This window comes from Notolepis coatsorum (genome assembly GCF_963971535.1).
Source record: "Notolepis coatsorum genome assembly, chromosome: 1".
Classification (NCBI taxonomy): Eukaryota; Metazoa; Chordata; class Actinopteri; order Aulopiformes; family Paralepididae; genus Notolepis; species Notolepis coatsorum.
The window spans coordinates 168288900-168308408 of NC_140165.1; the positions used below are offsets into that span (position 1 = coordinate 168288900).

Consider the following 19509-nt stretch of genomic DNA (forward strand, 5'->3'; position numbering starts at 1 on the left):
CGTCTGCCAGACGGTAGCAAGGACAACAGTCTGCCTGCTGGGTGGCTGTGGTCCTTAATGATGCTGTGTGCCGCATGCACCGCTGATGACAGCAGAGCAGTTCACACAGAGCAGTTCACACAGAGCAGTTCACACAGAGCAGTTCACACAGAGCAGTTCACACAGAGCAGTTCACAGCAGAGCAGTTCACACAGACCAGTTCACACAGAGCAGTTCACACAGAGCAGTTCACACAGACCAGTTCACACAGAGCAGTTCACACAGAGCAGTTCACACAGAGCAGTTCACACAGAGCAGTTCACACAGAGCAGTTCACACAGAGCAGTTCACACAGAGCAGTTCACAGCAGAGCAGTTCACACAGACCAGTTCACACAGAGCAGTTCACACAGAGCAGTTCACACAGAGCAGTTCACACAGAGCAGTTCACAGCAGAGCAGTTCACACAGAGCAGTTCACACAGAGCAGTTCACACCAGATCAGTTCACACAGAGCAGTTCACACAGAGCAGTTCACACAGAGCAGTTCACACAGAGCAGTTCACACCAGAGCAGTTCACACAGAGCAGTTCACACAGAGCAGTTCACACAGAGCAGTTCACACAGAGCAGTTCACACAGAGCAGTTCACACAGAGCAGTTCACGCAGAGCAGTTCACGCAGAGCAGTTCACACAGAGCAGTTCACACAGAGCAGTTCACACAGAGCAGTTCACACAGAGCAGTTCACACAGAGCAGTTCACACAGAGCAGTTCACACCAGAGCAGTTCACACAGAGCAGTTCACGCAGAGCAGTTCACAGCAGAGCAGTTCACACAGAGCAGTTCACACAGAGCAGTTCACACAGATCAGTTCACACAGAGCAGTTCACACAGAGCAGTTCACACAGAGCAGTTCACACAGATCAGTTCACACAGAGCAGTTCACACAGAGCAGTTCACACAGAGCAGTTCACACAGAGCAGTTCACACAGAGCAGTTCACACAGATCAGTCCAGAGTTTACTTTTGTTTTCATTTGAGTTGATTTTGTTGATTTTTTGTAAGGTTACTACTGCCAGCCCCAAGTGGATGGGACAGGCTGAGATTCTCTCTCTCTCTCTCTCTCTCTCTCTCTCTCTCTCTCTCTCTCTCTCTCTCTCTCTCTCTCTCTCTCTCGCGCTCACCCGCCCTCTCTCTCTTGCTCGCCCACCCTCTCTCTCTCTCTCTCTCTCTCTCTCTCTCTCTCTCTCTCTCTCTCTCTCTCTCTCTCGCGCTCACCCGCCCTCTCTCTCTTGCTCGCCCACCCTCTCTCTCTCTCTCTCTCTCTCTCTCTCGCGCTCACCCGCCCTCTCTCTCTCGCTCTCTCTCTTGCTCGCCCACCCTCTCTCCTGATCTCTCTCTGTACGTTCTGTATATTGTCATTTAACCATTATAAATAATTTTTCAGTAGCCAAACGTTACACTATAAAAATGTAATCCCAAAAAAGTCTGCATGTGTCCATGCACGCATGTGTGTGTATGTGCATGGGTGTGTGTGCAGTGTGCACGCAAGTCTGCTATAGACTACTATTTTTTACTTTGATTATCTTTAACAACCCTAATGCAGAAAAAGAGGCCCTGCAGCCGCTGACTATTTTATTCAAAAGGAAGATAATTATTTTTATTTCTTTTTATATACATACTATTTTTTCCTTTCTTTTTTATAATCTAAAAAAGAGTATAGTAATCATGAAAACTGCGAAACCATGATAATTCTGGTCACATGTTAAACTGAACTTTAATCATTGATCAATTCATGTCTGTGGTTTTATTTTAATTTATGTTAAGGGCGCCGTCTTCTGTTCTGTGTGCTGTAAATACCCTGTTCTGTATCTGCTCCATGATATACTGCACTGTTCTGTATCTGCTCCATGATATACTGCACTGTTCTGTATCTGCTCCATGATATACTGCACTGTTCTGTATCTGCTCCATGATATACTGCACTGTTCTGTATCTGCTCCATGATATACTGCACTGTTCTGTATCTGCTCCATGATATACTGCACTGTTCTGTATCTGCTCCATGATATACTGCACTGTTCTGTATCTGCTCCATGATATACTGCACTGTTCTGTATCTGCTCCATGATATACTGCACTGTTCTGTATCTGCTCCATGATATACTGCACTGTTCTGTATCTGCTCCATGATATACTGCACTGTTCTGTATCTGCTCCATGATATACTGCACTGTTCTGTATCTGCTCCATGATATACTGCACTGTTCTGTATCTGCTCCATGATATACTGCACTGTTCTGTATCTGCTCCATGATATACTGCACTGTTCTGTATCTGCTCCATGATATACTGCACTGTTCTGTATCTGCTCCATGATATACTGCACTGTTCTGTATCTGCTCCATGATATACTGCACTGTTGTGTATCTGTTCCATGATATACTGCACTGCATATCAAAAAAGGAAGGGGTGCAGTCAAGTCCTTAAGATAAATATACCCTGTAAAGAGCAGCAAAACAATCTGACAACCAGGACGTCAATATGTGAGGACTGTGTGCTACGCTGTGTCAACTTGTGTTTGTGGAGCACAATGCAGCCCTCAGTCATGTTGTTATGACAATCAGCTGTGTTGTTAGGTCATTAACTTTGACTTCAAGTATCTCTTTCTCTCCCTCCCTCCCTCCCTCCGTCTCACTCTCTCTCTTCAGGCACCAACCAATGGCCCCGGGCTGGTGGACAGACCCCCTCTTCCCCCAACTACGACCATTCTCTTCACTCACTGGTAAGGACCCCCCCCCCCCCCATCCTCTCCTCCCGTCTTAACTTGCTGTAGATGGGTTAACCGTTTGAAAGCCAGAGGTAGCATTACAGGGAAATTCCTGTCTGAAAAATGTCACAGAGGAAGGTGGGGCTTGAGGGAGAGGCAGAGTGAAACAATACCTGTCCCTCGGGGTGTGTCCTCCCACCATCTGTCCTCTGGTCTGTGGGCCTGGCCAGTGGAGAATCTGGGATGGCAGTTGGGACTTGGGGCTAGAATAGGGGGGCCGGGGGGAGCCTTCTTGGCAGCTGTTGCCTTGAACCACTACTCCAGGATTCCTGAGCTGCCTTGGAACCAGAGGCCTGGTCAGGGATCACTTTTCACCCGCACACAACCTCACACCAACGTCACACATTCACATTATCCGGGCGAGGGGAGTAAATATTTACCCACAAGCTTAGTATCTCTGCTGCCGTAGCATTTTCCTGTCCGTGAGAACGGGAGGATCTGGACAGGGAGTGAACCCAGAGGGAGAGCTGAGATTGAGGGGGTTGTAGTAGATTCGATTAGATTAAATTCAAATGTATTGTCATTATACAGCACAAATACTACAAATACAACGAAAAGAAGTTCGGCATCCAACTGGAGTGCAAATGTAACAGTAAAGTGCAATAGATATACAATGTACAGGAAATTATGGCTGGGTTGAAATATATAAATGAGTACTACTGAGTATAGTGCTAATCAGACATATGTCTACGGGTATAAAGACACTATGGTAGTAAGTCATACTGGCCAGCAGCGTAACTAGTAAGAGGGATTAGTAGAGTAGTGGGAGTCATTACTGTAGTTGTCGAACATTATTAGTTGTCAGCTGTCTCCCGTCTCTAACCTTGTTTCTCTTTATCCGGGCTATGCGTTTATATTCACAGATGATATCTCTTCTCCATGCTGTGTCTCTGGTTATTTCATTACTATTGATCTGTTTTCATGATTACTCTCCCTGTTTGACTTTGTCCAGAAGAACAGAGTTCACCAGCAGCTGCATGAGCATCTCCACGACGCCATGTCTTTCTTAAAGGATGTCTGCGAGGTACTGCCTTGCTTCAGATGGAGCCGCCACCCGTTCTGTGTCCTCATACTTCTTTTTCTTTGGCATCCTTCTTTTTTCTTTCTCTCTCACACAAGCTTGACCTCCACGTCACATTCCACACACAGTGAAATGCAGTTAAACTCATTTATTTTTGTAAGTTAACTTTTTCATTCTATTGTTTATTTTCTATTTAGCCATTTCAGCTTGTGGTAATCAGCTTAGATGATTAACACTTGTTAGGCTATGTTCACACTGCAGGCAAAAAGTGGCCCAAATCACTTTCTGTGACTCAGATATTTTCAATTCTGATTTGGGCCACTTCCATTATGTGTTCTAAATCAGATACAGGTCAGATTTATTTGCAATGCGACCTCATGCAGAACAGTCATGTGACTTTCATGCAAGTTTTATGTCACTCTAGATTGACATTCATCCCAATTTTCCTTACATCCATCGAATCTGTTATTGGCCGCATTAAAAAAAAAGTTAACAAACAAAATAATCTGATCTGAGCAATAAATCAGAATCCAAAAGGCTTGCTGTGTGAACGTAGCCTCAGTGTGTTCCTGGTGTATCTGTTAGATACAAATGAGGGCACTTGTTGTCTATGAGGATACTCTCAAGTTGAAATGGCTCAACTCCATACATTTGGAACGTCTTTATCTTGTGCGTCAGATGTTTTTTCCTTTCTTCCTTCAGCGAGTCCACACCATACAATCAGTGTCCTTGATCTTCATCCTAATGTGCTTATATTACGCTGCTCTGTACCTCCCTGGTCTTCTCTTGCTCTCCCTACCTCTCTCTCTCTCTCTCTCTCTCTCTCTCTCTCTCTCTCTCTCTCTCTCTCTCTCTCTCTCTCTCTCTCTCTCTCTCTCTCTCTCCTCTCTTCTCTCTCTCTCTCTCTCTCTCTCTCTCTCTCTCTCTCTCTTCTCTCTCTCTCTCTCTCTCTCTCTCCATACTTCCAGTCTCGGATGGAGGATCGTCTGGACAGGCTGGATGATGCCATCCTCGTCCTGAGGAACCATGCTGTGGGCTCCAGCGCCAGTCTGCCCGGCGACATACACTCCCTGCTGGGACAACAAGCACAAAACGGGCCAATAGCAGCCATTGGTGCAAACTTTCCTGCCTCCGCATTGGTTCCAAGTCGGATAGCAGCAATGGTATGAGAACTTGATAGAAGACCTTTTTAAAGGTGATGTAAGTGGTATTCTTTTGTTAAAATAAGTGTGTTAAATTGTTCTCATCTCATTCTGACAGCCATCACCGATACAGAGTGTTTTGTCAGTAACATGGGTCTCCCAGGGCCTCCACTCTGCAGTGAACAGAACATGTATTTCTTGGTATCCCTTTTCCACTTTATCCAATCAAGAGAGAGAACCCTAGATATTTTCACTTATTTCAAGAAATCTTGCCAAGCCACATTTGCTTACTGCACTGGTAGATTATTTTACTTGTTTCAGGCACATGATTGCTGAAACACTGTGGAGTTCCCTCTCATGATTGGATAAAGTGGGAAGGGATACCAGATTTTGTTTGTCCTGTTCACTGCAGAGTGGAGGAACTGGGAGACCCATGTTACTGACCAGACACTCTATATCAGATCATATGGCTGTCGGAATGTAGAGCTATTATTTTAACATGTAGACCACTTATTTTAATAAAAGAAAAATACATCTTACAGCATCTTTAATATTTTAGACATAGACATCTTTTACGACACATGTTCCTATATAAGCATTGAGATTGATCGAGATTATGGTCTGAGAAGAAGCATTCATTCTTGGAACTAACTTTTCCATATACAGTAGACTATTAAATAAGCTGAGGCCACCTGTTCAAAACGAGTCACCAGCCATGTCAAGGACCCTGCCATTTTCCACACAGAGCAGTTGAACTTGAAATTACATATTTTCCATAAGTGTAATGGCTGGCCCAAAGCTCTGCCTGTCCTTGTGAAAAGACATGCACACATGGCTGAATGAGAAAACCAGGCGAAATGGATTGAAGTTTTGTCTGGGAAGTGTTTGTGTTGTTGCACTTCTAGTAGAGTACAGACCAGGGCCTCCTGGGAAACAGGGGAATGCAGATTATTTTTATTTTATTATTATTATTATTATTATTATTATTATTATTATTTAGTTTAGAGAAGAAAGGGATTTGAGCACATGTAGGCTACAGTATATGTTGAAATAGAGAACACTGTTCTTACACTGATTCTTAAGTGATGGGAACTATTTAGAATTCCAGGCAAAATGGTCATACTGGGAATGTTTGTTGGATTTCTTCAGTCTGGAATTGATTTCCTGAGCCTTTGATAAAGGGACTGATGGCATCTGACAACTAAACATGATTTATACTTCACCAGTAAAGGGAAACAGACGTTTTTGATTAGCTAAGAAATTAAAATAAAAGAATAGAAATATAAAGGAAAGAAAGAAAATAGGATGCTATCATCCATCTACAAGTCAAACTGTTGGATAACATATGTGAATATACCTAATGAAATTTAGATGGTGAAAGAAATTCTGGATTGTAAAGCCAAAATCTGGAATTTATTGACATAAACGTGGGGTATATTGGCATTCTTAAATAGTTTGATTTGTAGAGGGAAAACAAGATTTTGGGGACTTTGTTGACTCATTATAAATCAGTACCAATGTAATGACATTTTTTTAAAGATCCCTTCCACTCAGAAACCATTTTCTTAATGGTTAACTCCTCTTGGAGGCATGACTTTGATTATATAGATTGTTGTGCGGAACATTTATTTTCCACAATCTTCCCCTGGAGAGGCAGAGCTTCTCTGTACATCCCTGACATCTGAGTGGCATGTGTGACGTCACTAACAGGTATGTGGTGACTTGAAACCTTTAGCTTCTGCACTTAGCTTCAGCACAATTTACATATTTATACATCCGTACATTCTTAATGAGGGTAAAGGTGTAGAGATGCCGCTAAGCAATTTTCAGTAGCTTATTGAACAATTAAGATCTCAATTATAGGTTAGATCTCTCTCGAATGTTGCGTGTCAGATCAACCTGATAAAAAACAATGGTATTTTTTCCACTGCCTTTTTTGTTCACACTTACCTTGATTGCCATGTCTAAATACAGTATTTTAAATGTTTCTGGTTTGTTACTCTCATTAAGTTCACAGCACAGGCGGTAAACTATTTACCCGTAAAACACGTGTTTGCTGTCACGGATGCTGTTTGACACTACTGCTATCATCCTCCCAGGGTCCTCTCATGTTCCGGTCTGTAACGGAAATCCTTTTTGCTGTCGTCCCACGAGTGTGGAATCTGGTGTATTCATTAAGAGTGTCGGGGGGTTGATGGCAACAGTGTTGTTGTGGTTCTGAGCGAGTTTGCAGTGTCTGCATTAACACAGTGCTTCCTCTGTGCTGTGGGATCAGACGGGGCTCGCCAAGCTCTGCGTGGCACAGATACAGCCGTTCACTCTGGCCAAACCCCCTTCTTCTCGCCGCCTCTTTTTAACAACTCAGGAAGTCTGAGCGGTTGGAAGCGTGCGTCTGAACCCACAGGCTTTGCACCCAAACAGTGCTGCTCCTCAGCTGTATGGTAATCAGGCCTCGGCAATGAAAATGGCAGCAATCTACCCTGCCCAGAGCCCCCCAGCCTCCCTCCTCCTGCTCCAGACAAAGACTTGTTTGGACACCTGTTGAGAGCGTAGCGGAGATTAGCGTAGCGTAGGAAAGGGGGGTGGGGTTGGCGGAGGTTGGGGGGGTTAACGGAGGCCAACAGTGACTGAGGATCACATTCCATAAGAAAAGGGGAAGACACCCACCCTACACGGCTGATGTAGGCTATCCCCACCTTCCCTCCGTGCTCAGAGGAGAAACCAGATAGCTTGAGAACATGTGGTGGAGCCCAGAAAGGACAGACGCAGCGGGACAACAGTCAACTGTTCTGTTATGAATGTGGACAGAATGACAAGGCAGTGCTCAGACTTTAGGGTGGGTTTAGTCCTATATCTTTGGTAACTTGTCCCGTATTAGATAAACTAGAGCAAAGCGCTTCCAGCGTCTGTCCTTGACCCTGCCCTTACCCCTGAGAGTTTTTCTCTTCCGGATCCTCCGTCCTGCCCCCTGCCCCTCCTGCCCCACCCTGTAAAAGTACCCAGTGCCAAGGACTTCTAAGCAGTATTAATAGCTGGAATGGAATGGATGTACATGGTACATGGCACAATGAAAAAGCACCCACATACACACAAAACCCATTATAGTACAGTAATACAAATATTGTAGCTATATTTGTTGAAGTAAATATTTGTCATGTAAAAATGTTTGGTTCACTCACCACACTACCAAAGGGTTAACCCGTTCATTGCCACACGACAAAGGGTTAACCCTTTCACTACCACACTACAGAAGGTTAACCCTTTCACTACCACACTACAGACGGAACTGGCTGTAGTAGTGTGGTAGTGAAAGGGTTAACCTTCTGTAGTGTGGTAGTGAAAGGGTTAAACTAAAGGATCAATAGGCAGGCGCACATTTTTGGCAACATTTTAGATTTGTTATTATATCTCGACAGTAATCGATAGAGAGAAAAAAAAGAAAAAAAATACGTCTTATAAATGTCGTTCTGGTAAGAAGGGGCGGGAGCTAAAACAACGACATCCAATCAAACGAACGTGATGAGGAGCCCCACAGGAGGGGGAGGAGCCTCACAGGAGGGGGAGGAGCCCCACCTCGACAGTAATCGATAGAGAGAAAAAAAAGAAAAAAAATACGTCTTATAAATGTCGTTCTGGTAAGAAGGGGCGGGAGCTAAAACAACGACATCCAATCAAACGAACGTGATGAGGAGCCCCACAGGAGGGGGAGGAGCCTCACAGGAGGGGGAGGAGCCCCACAGGAGGTCTGTACAGCACAGGGTCACTAGGAGTCTCTCTGTGATGAGGAGCCCCACAGGAGGTCTGTACAGCACAGGGTCACTAGGAGTCTCTCTGTGATGAGGAGCCCCACAGGTCTGTACAGCACAGGGTCACTAGGAGTCTCTCTGTGATGAGGAGCCCCACAGGAGGTCTGTACAGCACAGGGTCACTAGGAGTCTCTCTGTGATGAGGAGCCCCACAGGAGGTCTGTACAGCACAGGGTCACTAGGAGTCTCTCTGTGATGAGGAGCCCCACAGGAGGTCTGTACAGCACAGGGTCACTAGGAGTCTCTCTGTGATGAGGAGCCCCACAGGAGGTCTGTACAGCACAGGGTCACTAGGAGTCTCTCTGTGATGAGGAGCCCCACAGGAGGTCTGTACAGCACAGGGTCACTAGGAGTCTCTCTGTGATGAGGAGCCCCACAGGAGGTCTGTACAGCACAGGGTCACTAGGAGTCTCTCTGTGATGAGGAGCCCCACAGGAGGTCTGTACAGCACAGGGTCACTAGGAGTCTCTCTGTTCACCTGGCGCCACAATAATGACGTCAGTGACATCAGGGTCAAGGTGACATTTTGTTGCCCCTCATGAACTCTTTGTCCTTACAGGGGGTCACTTTAAACATAAACACAATATAAATCGGTTCCACTGTTAAAGGACCTTAACTCGTTGTGAATGAAGGTGAAAAGGCAGATGGTTGTTTGAAATGAGACAAACAGTGGCTCTGTGTGAATAACATGGTATGTGACACCATGCATGAGCAAAGTCATTACACAGAGAGAATGAGACTTTGGACATTTGTTTTTATACATGATGCATGTACGGAGCGCAAATATAATCCTATAGTGCAGGGGTTCCCAAACTTTTCAGGCCGGGACCCAGAAAACAAGGCGTCAGAGAGCCGCGGCCCAATGCACATCGTCAGGCTTTTCTTTTTTTCTTTTTTTTGCCAGGCGACCGATTTTTTAAGCCAAATATCACTTCAATCCTATTAAGTTAGTTCAAGTTAGTTATTCATTTATATGTGCTATTTATGAGAAGGCTAACTTGTTGCAAAATAATAATGATAATAATAATAGCCTCATTAAAATACTATTGTTGCTTCGGTTGTTTTCAGCGTTTTATGTGCATAATCTGTTATTTAGTTTGAAATGTTCGTTGAAATAAGTAGATTTTTTATTTTTGTTTATTTATTAAGTTAATATAAAACTTATAGTCACATTTTAGAATACAATAGAATAGAATTTTAGAATACAACTAGAAACACTGTCCTGGCCTGCTTCTAAGTTCAGTGGCCTGACAAAAAAAATAAAAAAAAATATTGATTCAAATCATCTCGCGGCCCTCCCGTGGCTGCTCGCGGCCCACCTCCATAATTATTTATATTATTTATTAATAATATGAATTTCCCATTTTATCATATTATATTTCATTACTTTTCCTGATCTTTTTTTAAAGGGATTTCTGCTATATTTTGGGCGCATACTGATGATGTATTTCACCTTCTTTTTTTTTACACAAACAACTAGGGTAAGCTAGGCTAACGATTTGGGTCGTTGGGATTTTTACATCGAATTGGGAATTATTTGTATTTACAATATTGAAATTGACATTCCTGATATTTAAGCAGTTGATTGCTATTCAGCACAAGTCACTTTAGTTTCACTAACTCAGGTGAATGACGTGGTGTTGAGTTTTCAGTGAGGTCACACATCCTGTTAATGTTCCCGCCCTCAGTGAGGTCACACATCCTATTAATGTTCCCGCCCTCAGTGAGGTCACACATCCTATTAATGTTCCCGCCCTCAGTGAGGTCACACATCCTATTAATGTTCCCGCCCTCAGTGAGGTCACACATCCTGTTAATGTTCCCGCCCATGGTACAGTGAGGTCACACATCCTGTTAATGTTCCCGCCCATGGTACAGTGAGGTCACACATCCTGTTAATGTTCCCGCCCATGGTACAGTGAGGTCACACATCCTGTTAATGTTCCCGCCCATGGTACAGTGAGGTCACACATCCTGTTAATGTTCCCGCCCATGGTACAGTGAGGTCACACATCCTGTTAATGTTCCCGCCCATGGTACAGTGAGGTCACACATCCTGTTAATGTTCCCGCCCATGGTACAGTGAGGTCACACATCCTATTAATGTTCCCGCCCATGGTACACGTCAAACTGGCGCTGCACTGATGGCTGCCTTTCTGATCGCTCCATCGAGACTGTGCTTTCTTTTGTTAATTTTTATAGTATTAGGAGTTTTATTTGCACCAACTGTTGGTGCATTATATGTGTATGACCGTCAGTCAATCATTGACATTGGATTAAGGAAAACTTACCGTTTGGATTGCTCTCTGGATCGGATCGCTGAACAGCAGAAATGGCCCGCCGAGATCCTTTGTTATGGCCATGGCCAAGACCAGGAGAAGCCGCCGCGAAGACGTGGAAAGAGAGCCGGGGTCCGAAACAGACTGAGGTCCAAACGACACAGAACCACATTGCCCAGCATATTGTTGGCCAATGTGCAATCGATAGGAAATAAATTGGACGACATCAGAGCACGGATCCAATTCCAGAGGGACATTCGGGATTGTAACGTCCTCTGTTTCACAGAAACTTGGCTGAGTCCAGATGTCCCGAATCACGCAATAGAACCGGCAGACCACTTCTTCGTTCTCCGCAAGGACCGGACGGCAGAAGAGTCACTAAAGAAGAAAGGAGGCGGCATTGCCTTCATGATAAACAAGGAGTGGTGCGATTTAGGCAACACAAAGGAACTGGCTAACCACTGCTCCCCAGACCTGGAGTTTATCACGATAAAATGTCGACCCTTCTTCCTCCCAAGAGAGTTAACGTCCATCATCCTCATCGGAGTGTACATTCCACCACACGCGAACACTGGGGTCGCACTTTCAAAACTTCACGGCGAGGTAAACAAACTCCAGGCAGCTAATGTTGACACTGCCATTTTGGTTTTGGGTGATTTCAACAGCGCGCGTCTTAAAAAGGTGTTGCCGAATCTCTATCAGCATGTGACCTGTCCCACCAGAGGCGAGAACATATTAGACCATGTATACTCGCAATTTAAGAATGGGTACAAGTCACAGGCTCTTAGTCCATTCGGTAAGTCCGATCACGCCGCAATATTTCTTTTGCCAAAGTACAAACAAAGTCTCAAGCGAACGCCGGTGGTCTCGCGAGAGGTTAAGCGTTGGGCCGTGACGTCAGAGGAGTCACTCCAAGCTGCACTGGAATGCACAGACTGGAGTGTATTCCGTGATAACACAGCCAATATTAACGAATACACCGAAACGGTGATTGACTGTCTGTACTCAGGTAGAAGAAACAATCCCCTCCACCAAAATTAAAATCTACCCAAATCAAAAGCCCTGGGTAGACAAATCCGTCCGTGAGGCTCTGAAAGTGCGCACATCAGCATACAACACCGGGCTGGTGACTGGCAACATGGAAGAACACAAGATGGCAAGATACAACGTCAGGAGAGCAGTAATAGAGGCAAAACGGCGTTACAGGGATAAAGTTGAACTTCAGTTTGAACAGGCTGACTCTAGAGGTATGTGGCAGGGCCTCAGAACAATGACAGACTACAAAGGAACCCCCCTCAAACTGAACAGTGACATCTCCTTAGCAAATGATCTCAATTCCTTCTATGCGAGGTTTGAGGCTGTGAATAACAACACCAGCCTACAAACCACGGCAATGGGGGGGGGGGGGTCTGCTGATGGAGACTCAGTGTTCAGGGTAACAGAGCATGAGGTGAGACGGATCTTTAAAAAAGTGAATATCAGGAAGGCAGCAGGACCGGACGGCATCCCCGGCCGCGTCCTAAAAGTCTGTGCCGACCAACTGGCCCCGGTATTCACTGACATCTTCAACCTGTCCTTGGAACAGGCTGTCATCCCCACCTGTCTGAAGAAGTCCACCATCATCCCTGTACCCAAAAAATCTACGCCCGCTTGCCTCAACGACTACCGCCCTGTAGCCCTCACCTCCATAGCCATGAAGTGCTTTGAGAAGCTAGTGAAGGGCTACATCTGTTCCTCCCTCCCCATCAACCTGGACCCTCTGCAATTTGCATATCGCCCCAACAGGTCCACGGAGGACGCCATAGCCCATGTGCTGCACACAGCAGCATCACACCTGGACAAGAGGCAGGGGAACTATGTGAGAATGCTGTTCATCGACTACAGCTCAGCATTCAATACCATAGTCCCCTCCAAACTCATAGCCAAGCTCAGGGACCTGGGCTTGAACTATGACCTCTGCCAGTGGGTCTTGGACTTCCTGACGGGCAGACCCCAGGTGGTAAGAGCCGGCAACTGCACCTCCTCATCCATCACGCTCAACATAGGGGCCCCCCAGGGCTGTGTTCTGAGCCCCCTCCTCTACTCCCTGTACACACATGACTGCGTAGCACAGCGGAACAACAACACCATCATCAAATTTGCTGATGACACAGTAGTGGTGGGCCTGATCTCTGCAAACGACGAGAGGGCCTACCTGGAAGAGGTAGAGAACCTGTCACAGTGGTGTCAGGAGAACTGCCTCTCCCTGAACGTCAGCAAAACAAAAGAGATGATTGTGGACTTCAGGAGGTCGGGGGTCAAGGACTACAGCCCCCTCAGCATCGACGGGGCACCGGTTGAGAGAGTGAACAGTTTCAAGTACCTCGGAGCCCACATATCCGAGGACTTGACATGGACCACACACATTGACAGTGTTGTGAAGAAGGCACGACAACGCCTCTACTTCCTCAGGCGCCTAAGGAAGTTCCAAGTCAGTCAGAAGATCCTTAGGAACTTCTACTCATGTACAATAGAGAGCATCCTGACCGGCAACATCACCTCCTGGTTTGGGAATAGCACTGCACAAGACCGTAGCAGACTACAAAGAGTGACACGTTCAGCCGAACGCACAATTGGAGGGGGGCTTCCCACCCTCCAGAACATTTACAACAAGCGGTGCAAGGGGAAGGCTAAGAGAATTATTAAGGACTCGAGCCACCCGAACAACTGCCTCTTTGAACTGCTGCGGTCAGGCAAGCGATACCGGAGTCTTAAGGCGAGCACAGAAAGACTCAGAAGAAGCTTCTATCCCCAGGCCATCAGGCTGCTAAACGAACAATAATCGCTAAACGAACAATAATCACTATGCAACAACCATCAAATGCACACAGCACACACACCCACACGCACACACTCACTTAATCAAACAACACACTGCAGCACCCACTCTCCACACTTTAGATCACACAAACACACTTACACTTTATATTTATTGATAAAGGATTTGCACTACAACTCGTACACCTACTGTGAATTGTACCTAAATTGCACCTCGTCCCATTTCTGCCTTGCACTATATAGTATTGTATATTAGTACACTGCACAGTATTGTATATTGTATGGTAACTACGTCTATTCTGCATCGAACATTGTACATATGTCTAAACTGAACACTGTGACCTCATTTTTTTACTTCTAATTTTACTATGTTATTTTATTTCATACTTATCTTGTCTTGCACAGTCTCTGGAGCGCAACAGTAAGAAGCATTTTGTACAAAAGTATTCTGTACTTCTGTATGACAACTATTAAAGAAACTTGAAACTTGAAACTTCCCTCTTCCTATATTCCAACCTCTTTGCAGTCAGTACTCCGGGTGAGAGTGAGGAGGAATCATGAGACTGAAACAACCCCAGACAAACACACAAACCGCTCTCCAGTTACAGTGGTAGGATATATAGGACCTGTCCTTAATTTGGGTAGATGGTTAAACCTCAGAGTGTAAACTAAGAAGCAATGACTCACAGTGCAGTATACACAGGAAAGGGTTCCCCTCATAGCTTGTGAATGTTTCTAAACCTGTGCCATAAATGTGCTTTAATTTCATTGTTTTGTTTCCCCTGGTTTGTGTTACACTGTTAGATATTGTGAAGTGCAGCACCAAAGCACCCCCCAGTGTTGGGAGTTAGGGACTTGAAGCAATCATCACAAACACCCTGACATGATTTACATGATTCAACTTGGAACGTGAACACAAACTGTTTCACAAGTTGGGTATTTTACTATGGAATTCAATAAATAATTTTTAAACCGTAACTGGTAGGGATGTAGTATTGGCTGAAGGTTTGGATTGGATAATGAGTACAGACAGATCCAATCCATTGCTTTTTCTGAACAGTATAGACTTAGACCTTCAGTTTGTGGTCATTATACTGTATGACAAAAATTATTGAGAAGTGATCCAATTTTCTGGATTAGAGAGATCTAATATGCTTCTGATGTGTTAGAAATGCAGCAAATCGAGGCCTTTTCTTTGATTTGTTACATATGTGTCTGGAATGTTACACATGTTTCTGGCCTGTTACATGTGTTTCTGGAATATTACATGTGTCTGGCACGTTACACATGTTACTGACATGTTACACATGTTACTGGCATGGTACACATGTTACTGGCACGTTACACATGTTACTGACATGTTACACATGTTACTGACATGTTACTGGCACGGTACACATGTTACTGGCACGTTACACATGTTACTGACATGTTACACATGTTACTGACATGTTACACATGTTACTGGCATGGTACACCTGTTACTAGCATGGTACACCTGTTACTGGCGTGGTACACCTGTTACTGGCGTGGTGCACATGTTACTGGCGTGGTACACATGTTACTGGCGTGGTACACATGTTACTGGCATGGTACACATGTTACTGGCGTGGTACACATGTTACTGGCGTGTCTGGCACGTTGCACATGTTACTGACATGTTACACATGTTACTGGCATGTTACACCTGTTACTGGCATGGTACACATGTTACTGGCATGGTACACATGTTACTGGCACGGTACACATGTTACTGGCATGGTACACATGTTACTGGCACGGTACACATGTTACTGGCATGGTACACATGTTACTGGCATGGTACACATGTTACTGGCATGGTACATATGTTACTGGCACGGTACACATGTTACTGGCATGGTACACATGTTACTGGCATGGTACACATGTTACTGGCACGGTACACATGTTACTGGCACATTACACATGTTACTGGCATGGTACACATGTTACTGGCACGTTACACATGTTACTGACATGTTACACATGTTACTGGCATGTTACACATGTTACTGGCACGGTACACATGTTACTGGCATGGTACACATGTTACTGGCATGGTACACATGTTACTGGCATGGTACACATGTTACTGGCATGGTACACATGTTACTGGCACGGTACACATGTTACTGGCACGGTACACATGTTACTGGCACGGTACACATGTTACTGGCACGGTACACATGTTACTGGCATGGTACACATGTTACTGGCATGGTACACATATTACTGGCATGGTACACATGTTACTGGCATGGTACACATGTTACTGGCATGGTACACATGTTACTGGCATGGTACACATGTTACTGGCACGGTACACATATTACTGGCATGGTACACATGTTACTGGCACAGTACACATGTTACTGGCATGGTACACATGCCTCTTGGTATCAGATTTTAGTATTGCTATTCTAACATTCTTAAAATCGCAGACGCATTGAAAGCTTCTCTCTGTAGCTAAATTGAAAATATTTTTGTATCAAGTCATGTCAGTGGAGAGATGAATAGATGGATGTTCTTCTGTGTCTGTGGCTGCAGGTTGGTGCGCACCGGGATGACGCTGGCAGCCTGAACAGCACCGCCGGGCCCACCTGCAGCTCTGAACTCAGCCACCAGGTGGAAACCTTCAGAGGTATTTCATTTCAAACCTTTATTTAAACTCGAAAAGGCAACTGAGGTTTCCCTCATTTACAGACATGTGTATACAGAAATAAACTAAATAAAAAGCATCTAAAATCATAACAATAAGATGACAAGACGAGGCAAAAAGCAAGGATAAAAAATCTATTAAAACACAAAGAACTTTTGTGTGATTGACAAAGATTGAAGACCAAGGTTTTAAACTCTGCAACAGAGGGGAGAATCTCAAGCTTGAGGGACTGTTGGAGTTCATTACATGAGCTAGAGGGGCATCATAACAAAATGCAGATTTACCCAATAGTATCCATCTGCAGAACGTTAGTCCCAGCGCTCTCAGGCCCCACGCTGTCAGGCCCCTCAGGAATTTGCCCGCTCAGCAGCGCCACCCACCCAATGGCTGAATTGCCAATGGCTGAATTAGAGTATTGCACTGTGCGGGTTTGATTGATTGATTGATTGAAAACTTTATTAACAGATTGCAGAATGGGTACAGTACAGTACAGCTCAATACACACAATTGTTAAGGGGATGCAGACCAGAGAAAGACTTTCGTCTTGTTTACATCAGTGTCCCCCATTTTCAATTCATCATAACATATATGACATACATGACATACAGTAGTATACATTTATGACATATCAGATTTACAAATACAGTACTGTTTGTGATACAAAAATAGTCTAAAAAAGAGAGTATATACATTTGACGAAGAAACTGTACATTGGAGGAGGTTGGGTAGGTGGGGTGGAGGGGGGGTTGGGTAGGGGGGGGGGCAAACTGCAAACTGTGCATTGGAGGTGCTTGGGTGGGGGGGGGGGGGTTGGGTAGGCGGGTGGGGGGGGGGGGGGGGGGCTAACTGTACATTGGATTTTCGACGAAACCTTACTTGGTCCCAAGAAGAGGGTCTCGTGTATTATTGGGTTAGGACATTTACTGTACATTGGAGGGGGTTGGGTTAGGATCTGATCGTTACACTGACACTATGTCTATTTGTATTCATTTGTTTATTCTTGATTTGGAGTAGTGGAAATATCTTTAATAATATTTGGAACGGCGTGTGTCTGGAGGACAAACGCATTGGGATGTGTGTCGGTATCCAGTAACTGCATTTGCGATTTGTCAAAGCTGGACAACCCACAGGTAGTTTTTTGCTGTACTGTACCCATTCTGCAATCTGTTAAATAAAGTTTAAATAAATGCATCGCGGATCTGCCCGCGGATCTGCAATGTACAGTGTACAGTATGTGTCTAATACGCCCGCTTATCAATGACTTGTTTGCAGTCAACATTATCGAAAACGGATTGTTTTTTAATCTATACATTTCCGTTTTATACCATTTTGAAAAACCTTCGTTTTTGGAAACTTCCAGAAAAAAGGTGATTCTGCAGGAATCGCCCTTTAGTGGAATACACAAAACACGTTGTAATTTTTCGGCCTATTTATGAATCGTTTTCAAATAAACGCTAGATTATCGATAGTATATGTGTACTTATGCACGTTAGAGAAGCGGGGTGAAAAATCGATTATCCATTTCTTGATCAGCACACACACACACACACACACACATATGGGACACGCTGAGATATAGGTGAAAAAAACTCTGATTATCCCAAGACTGGTAAAATAGATTCCTTACCTCAGATCAGATGTTCTCCAAAAACATTATTCCAATTCCTGATCGCCATTCCAAATATCGATCGCGTTTATTGATCCAACGCTGGGTACTGGAAACACCTATTCCACGCTGTTCTGATGGTCGGCAATGAATGGGCTCGTCTCCGGTTACATGCCTGATAAGTAGAATGTGGATTCCGGATTCTTTTTTTCCCATCCATTTCATTCAGTCCAATCCAATGGGTGCAATACCATCCAGAGAGACGATAGGCGGCTGTATGTTCCCTGTTCGAGCTCAGAGAGAGTCCCAGTGGTAACGTGAGGCTAGATTGATGAAAAATGAATGGAAATCGCTAATAAAAAGAATAACGACTAAAAAAAGAGATTTCTCGTCGTTGGCACTCAACGCATGGCATGAAATAACGAGATTTCTCGTGGCTGGCCTGTTATGCTAATATTAAAGAGAGTCAAGTGTGGCTGAAACCCAGGACAGACAAACACAGGAGACACACGTAATACAATAATGATACTTTAATAAATAAAGACAAGTAAAAGAAATAATCAAACGTACTAAACTAACAGGGCCTAAGTGGGGGAAGTGTGTGTGTGCCCACGGTCTATGTGAATGAGATGTGTGTTTCTGTATGCTGTATACAGTATGCAATAATAATGACACGGACGCGGTGTGTAGTTCAGTCATGTAATGTAAAACTGGCGGTAACATGTCCCCGAGCACGGGTATAAATATGACAGGCCTAACTAGAGGATTGCCGATGACATCGATCAACCTAGGTCTGGAACATCCTCCTTTTCCAAGTGAACTAACACAGTGCTAAACTGTATGGTAACACATTTGAACATAGTGTTAAACAGCATGGTAACAACAACACCATAGAACAATCAGTATGTTTTTGTATCTTTTCTTTTTTTTCTTCTTTTTCACACAGCAACAGCTACATCACATTTATCACATAGTGAGTTTCTGAGGTGGTTTAGATAGTCGTCCAACCCTTGTGTAAGTGCGCCCATCTGAAAGAGGGGCACTGACTGGGCCACAAAAGGCCTTGGGTGAGAGTCTGACCGGGCTTGGTGGCTCAGTCACCGCTGGGGGAGCCTCTACAGTCTCTGGAGAAGAAATCTCCGGAGCTCGTGCTGCCTCAGGCCCATTTGTTTCGTGTGTGGCCCTCGCCGTTGGCTCAGCTACTCTGAGGTCTACTCTGTTACGACGGTACAGGTAGCCCTCAACATTAACCAGATATGATCTTGGCGCCACCCTTTGGAGGCAGGTCCCGACTCTCCATTGGCCAGTGTTATCACCCGGCAGGGGTTTCATCCTGACAGCCTCCCCGACT

At 44.7% G+C, this 19509-nt stretch overlaps 1 protein-coding gene across 1 annotated transcript in view; it reads left to right on the forward strand.

Moving 5' to 3' along the window:
* Positions 1–19509, forward strand: part of tcf12 (transcription factor 12) — a gene marked incomplete at its 5' end in the record, with an annotated part of 523457 nt that overhangs the window by 482965 nt on the left and 20983 nt on the right. Inside the window, 4 exon segments of the mRNA XM_084330674.1 lie at positions 2689–2762; positions 3760–3831; positions 4797–4991; positions 16441–16534. Of these exon segments, the coding sequence (XP_084186800.1) occupies positions 2689–2762; positions 3760–3831; positions 4797–4991; positions 16441–16534 (435 nt within the window).